Source organism: Perca fluviatilis, chromosome 8 (assembly GCF_010015445.1).
Source record: "Perca fluviatilis chromosome 8, GENO_Pfluv_1.0, whole genome shotgun sequence".
NCBI lineage: Eukaryota > Metazoa > Chordata > Actinopteri > Perciformes > Percidae > Perca > Perca fluviatilis.
The window spans coordinates 488,387-494,346 of NC_053119.1; the positions used below are offsets into that span (position 1 = coordinate 488,387).

Genomic DNA, 5,960 nt, shown 5'->3' on the forward strand with positions numbered 1-5,960 from the left:
TACTTTCTTCTCTCCTCTGGGTCAGGAAACTCAATCTTTCCTTCCTCCTTCCCTACATACTACCTTTCATCTGTCCTTTCTTATTTATTCTCCCTTTACTTTCTCTCCATCATTGCTTCCCTCCTTACATACTTATTTAAAAACGTACGTATGGATTAGTTGTCGGCCATTAAAGGTCCTATGACATGGTGCTTTTTGGATGCTTTTATATAGGCCTTAGTGGTCCCCTAATACTGTATCTGAAGTCTCTTTCCCAAAGCCAAATTCTCTGGGGCGGGCAAAGAAGAGAAAGGGGAGGTAACCTTGCTCCTTATGATGTCATGAAGAGAAGATTCCTGATTGGCCCATCTGAGCTTTCATTTTCTCAAAGGTAGAGCAGGATACCCAGGGCTCGGTTTACACCTATCACCATTTCTAGCCACTGGGGGACCATAGGCAGGCTGGGGGAACTCATATTAATGTTAAAAAACCTCATAAAAAGGGACATTTTCATGCCATGGGACCTTTAAATGAAAGAAGAGGAGGGAAGGATGGAAAGAAGACAGAAGAAAGAACGTAGATAAGGAAAGAGGCTTCAGTGAAGAAACTATAAAATATTCTCATTTCATAACATTTTACTTGAAGGTACGTACATAAGAGTGACATGACAGTCTTATGGAGATACCTTTAAGTAAAGGGTAACCCTCATTTCTTTGATAGAAATGAAAGAGTCGTGTGAACGCAGCGTTAGAAAACAGCAGAGAAGGAATGACTGAGATCTGAAGGAAAGAGACAAACATGGAACAGGAAATTACAAAAATAAGAGTCTGGATCTCTCTGAGTCAGCCTGTGCACTAGGACCAGACTCTGAGTCAGCCTGTGCACTAGGACCAGACTCTGAGTCAGCCTGTGCACTAGGACCAGACTCTGAGTCAGCCTGTGCACTAGGACCAGACTCTTAGTCAGCCTGTGTACTGGGACCAGACTCTTAGTCAGCCTGTGTACTGGGACCAGACTCTGAGTCAGCCTGTGCACTAGGACCAGACTCTTAGTCAGCCTGTGTACTGGGACCAGACTCTTAGTCAGCCTGTGCACTAGGACCAGACTCAGTCAGCCTGTGCACTAGGACCAGACTCAGTGTCAGCCTGTGCACTAGGACCAGACTCAGTCAGCCTGTGCACTAGGACCAGACTCAGTCAGCCTGTGCACTAGGACCAGACTCAGTCAGCCTGTGCACTAGGACCAGACTCAGTCAGCCTGTGCACTAGGATGAGAAGGCCACGGTGCAGCCGTTGTGAGCGCTGCTGGCTCTCAACAGTCCGTTGGAGGTGGAGGTGGAGGTGGAGGTGTGAGTGTCCGGTCTCCGAAGGGGCGGCCGCGGTCTGAGAGGCGGAGACGCTCCAGAGTGTGTCGGGTCAGAACCACAGAGATCCGGCTCCAGACCCAGGATGCTGCTGATGGACTGAGGAAGGTCCTGAGGAGAATCAACACACAGTTTACACACTGCACCTTTAACCCTCGGAGGTCTGAGGTACCTTTAAAGCTCCCATATTCTGTCTCATTTTCAGGTTCATAACTGTATTTTAAGGTTGTACCAGAATAGGTTTACATGGTTTAACTTAACAAAAAACACCATATTATTATTGTTGTACTGCACAGCTCTCTCTCACTTGTGCAGCTCCTCTTTTCACCCTGTGTTCAGGTCTCTGTTTTAGCTACAGAGTAAGACCTCTTTTCTTCTGTACTATCTTTGATTGCACTCGCTCAGTAGCTCAGATGTAGAGCATGTCAGCTAGCTCCATAGACCGTAAAAGAAAGCTTGTTTCTCCAACTTGGGTCAGTTCCAAGGCAGGATTAGCTGGGAGACTTCTTCTAAACCAGGGCGCACATGGAAGTAGTTCTTTTGTAGATTATGGTGAACTTGTGTGTGTGTGTGTGTGTTGTAGCAGTGCTTTGCCATTGAGAACGAGGTAGCATACTCGTGGTTAGCCAGCTCGTTTCGGCTAGTGCCGTAGAAAGCCGTGCAGATTTTGACCAGCTCACCAGGAGACTGAAGCAGAACACATTCAGAAACCGGATCTCACTCAGAACACCATGGATGGATTTTATCAAAGTCTGTGTGCGTGTGGAAGCACCAGAGACACAAAATAACTCCCCAAATCCTAGAAAAAGTGTTTTTTTCATAATATGGGCACTTTAAGGTCCTTAAATATAATACATTTAGATCCCTGTGTGTTTCAAAATGTTCAGAACAAACTCAGCTTTTTGTAGAGTGACGCCCCAAATGGTTTCAGAGCAATAATTTGGCCCTAAAGTGGAAACACTTCTCAAATCTCTTGTGAATACATACATACATACACTCAATTGTTTTGGTTCTTGAAATGAGTTTACAAAAGTCTTGGGTTCACAAAAGTAGCGTAATATATATGAATAAAATAGGAAATAAATGTAAATGTGATCTTGCTTATAGAGAACATGGCTTGGACTCGGCGGTGCGTCTGTTGTCCTCAGGGGGTTACATGTTTGCACGTTGGACAGGATTTCTTTGACAGAAGCATTAAACTGTTCTCCTGGGTAAATGGAAGACTTTTTAACACCACCTACGATGTAGTTTAATGAGTTTAATGCCAACTTCACGGCCATATCATGGTCAAATCAGTGTGATTTTAAACCTGAGAAAGGATTTACTAAGTAACCACGTACCAGCGTCTCAGCCAGATCTGAGAGACGAGCTAACGTTAGCTTGTTAGTAGCACAATGGACTCAAACTATTTCCTTTATTTTCCAGTTTTTATTGTTTCTTCGGTTGTCTTTGATAAAGAGAGGTGTTGAACGTACCTTACAGCTCTGTATCTGCTGACTGATGCCTTCAGCTTTCTGAAGAATCTCTTCTACGTCCAGCTTCATGGACAGCTCGTTAATGTGCTACACACACACACACACACACACACACACACACACACACACACACACACACACACACACACACACACACACACACACACACACACACACACACACACACACACACACACACACACACACACACACACACACACACACACACACGTTCAGAGCTTGTGTTTGGTGTTTTAAATCTTTCACGTGGCAGAGAAAACAGCCCCACAAGTCTGATCTCTGTAAAGAGGCCTTTAGTGTTGAACCTGATGAGCAGAGTCAGCAGTGTGGTCTTACCTTGAGGATCTCATTGAAGCCGTAGTTCTCCTCCATGATCTTCTGTTTCTCAGAGTCCAGGATGGAGCAGCAGACCAGCAGGTGGAAGTTCTGACAGGGCAGCCCGGTCCACATCACCTACAGGAAGAGGAACAGGGTTATCTCAGGCAGTGGTCCAACCAGGGGGACAACTACTCCCCTTAATAACACATGGGCTCCCCTGAAAAAGTGATGTGTGAAATTTAGGGGGGACGGCGATTTAAACCTAATTCCCTTCAATAAAGATAACTATACATGCTATATACTATACTATATACTATACATGCTATGCTTGTCATGAGCATCATGGCGTGGCGGCGCTGCGCTGCAAATTCAACTCATGTTTAGTACATGTTAACTCAAAGATTCATAGAAGAAATATAAACGTCGGAGGCCATTAATGTGTTTTGTTTGCAGAGTAAAGTTGAAGCTCAAAGGGAACATGTTAGAGACTGTTTCCCCTGCAGAGAGATCACAAACTAAAACCAAAGTGTTGCTCCTCCAAGAGGCCTCAGGCAGTACAGTAACTACAGTCTGCACACACTGGGGACACACAGCACTCTGTTCAAATGCCAACACACTGCTGGCACAACGGTTAAGGATGGAAGCTTGGGGTGGGTCTCTTAGGCCTAACTGAACGGAGGAATTATGGCCACGGTTTGAACCCATAGGCCAACTACCGTGGCCTTGGTTGTGCACTTGCGACTTACAAAGATACATAACAGCTACAAGTGTATGCACAATACAGGATTGACCCTATTATACTTTATCGACAGGAATGGATAGGTCAAAGTGAAAACAGCCACCGACAAATAGTCTATAAACTAAGCATCAGGCTGTCTTTGAGATTTCACATGAACAACGGTTAAAGTTACTCAGGCCACTGAAGAATACCACAACTCCTCTGATAAGGTGGGTTAGGGTTACAGATCATTCTTTACAGATACCTCCTCTCAGACCTTTCAGCGCTGCTGATGACTCACCTCCCAGAGCCGCAGGACGTCCTGGAAGCTGAGCTCTCTTTTGAATCGGATCAACAACCAGCGGAAACAGAAATACAGATATCCTGAATCCTGAGACTCTGCAAAGAAAACACACCAACACAGACGTTAAAGCTGTAGTGTGTAGTTTCTGTCGCCCCCATGAGGAATTCTAAGTAATGACAACAAAACTGTTGGCGCGTCCACATGATACAAGCCTTCTGTGATCACGCACCAGCAGTTGTCTTGACCAAAGAATAGCACTTTAACACACCGCAGGGACTACAGCCGCTTGAGAGGAAATCACTCTCCAGGTAATCTATGAATCATCGGACCTGGATCATTCCGCATGGATGCACTGACAGACCATAATCGATTATAGCCTAATGATGGTACTTGTTGGTACAACGTACCGAGGTAGTACCAGAGGGGTGAGTCTACATACCGAGGTAGTACCAGAGGGGTGAGTCTACGTACCGAGGTAGTACCAGAGGGGTGAGTCTACGTACCGAGGTAGTACCAGAGGGATGAGTCTACGTACCGAGGTAGTTCCAGAGGGGTGAGTCTACGTACCGAGGTAGTACCAGAGGGGTGAGTCTACGTACCGAGGTAGTACCAGAGGGGTGAGTCTACGTACCGAGGTAGTACCAGAGGGGTGAGTCTACGTACCGAGGTAGTTCCAGAGGGATGAGTCTACGTACCGAGGTAGTACCAGAGGGATGAGTCTACGTACCGAGGTAGTTCCAGAGGGGTGAGTCTACGTACCGAGGTAGTTCCAGAGGGGTGAGTCTACGTACCGAGGTAGTACCAGAGGGGTGAGTCTACGTACCGAGGTAGTTCCAGAGGGGTGAGTCTACGTACCGAGGTAGTACCAGAGGGGTGAGTCTACGTACCGAGGTAGTACCAGAGGGTGAGTCTACGTACCGAGGTGGTACCAGAGGGATGAGTCTACGTACTCGAGGTAGTTCCAGAGGGGTGAGTCCACGACCCAGGTAGTTCCAGAGGGGTGAGTCTACGTACCGAGGTGGTTCCAGAGGGGTGCCACGCACTCGAGGTAGTACCAGAGGGTGAGTCTACGCACGCAGGTAGTACCAGAGGGATGAGTTCACGTACCGAGGTGGTACCAGAGGGGTGTGCTCCACGTACCGAGGTAGTACCAGAGGATGAGTCACGTACTCGAGGTAGTACCAGAGGGTGAGTCTACGACCGAGGTAGTACCAGAGGGGTGAGTCTACGCATCGCAGGTAGTAACCAGAGGGGTGAGTCTACGTACCGAGGTATGCCCAGAGGTGAGTCACGACCGGAGGTAGTACCAGAGGGGTAGTCCACGTATCGAGGTTCCAGAGGGGTGAGTCTACGCATCGAGGTAGTTCCAGAGGGGTGAGTCTACGTACGGGTAGTACCAGAGGGGTGAGTCTACTGCACGGGTAGTACCAGAGGGGTGAGTCCGCGTGCACGAGGTAGTTCCAGAGGGGTGAGTCTACGTACCGAGGTAGTACCAGAGGGGTGAGTCTACGTACCGAGGTAGTTCCAGAAGGATGAGTCTACGTACCGAGGTAGTTCCAGAAGGATGAGTCTACGTACCGAGGTAGTACCAGAGGGGTGAGTCTACGTACCGAGGTAGTACCAGAGGGGTGAGTCTACGTACCGAGGTAGTACCAGAGGGGTGAGTCTACGTACCGAGGTAGTACCAGAGGGGTGAGTCTACGTACCGAGGTAGTACCAGAGGGGTGAGTCTACGTACCGAGGTAGTTCCAGAGGGGTGAGTCTACGTACCGAGGTAGTACC

General features: G+C 47.8%; 1 protein-coding gene across 1 annotated transcript in view; it reads right to left on the reverse strand.

Moving 5' to 3' along the window:
- Nucleotides 1-445: 445 nt before the first annotated feature.
- The window catches only part of tbc1d15 (TBC1 domain family, member 15), a 30,542-nt gene continuing 25,027 nt past the window's right edge, over nt 446-5,960 (reverse strand). The window contains 4 exon segments of the mRNA XM_039808066.1: nt 446-1,453; nt 2,818-2,904; nt 3,175-3,291; nt 4,176-4,273. Of these exon segments, the coding sequence (XP_039664000.1) occupies nt 1,244-1,453; nt 2,818-2,904; nt 3,175-3,291; nt 4,176-4,273 (512 nt within the window). The 3' untranslated portion in view covers nt 446-1,243.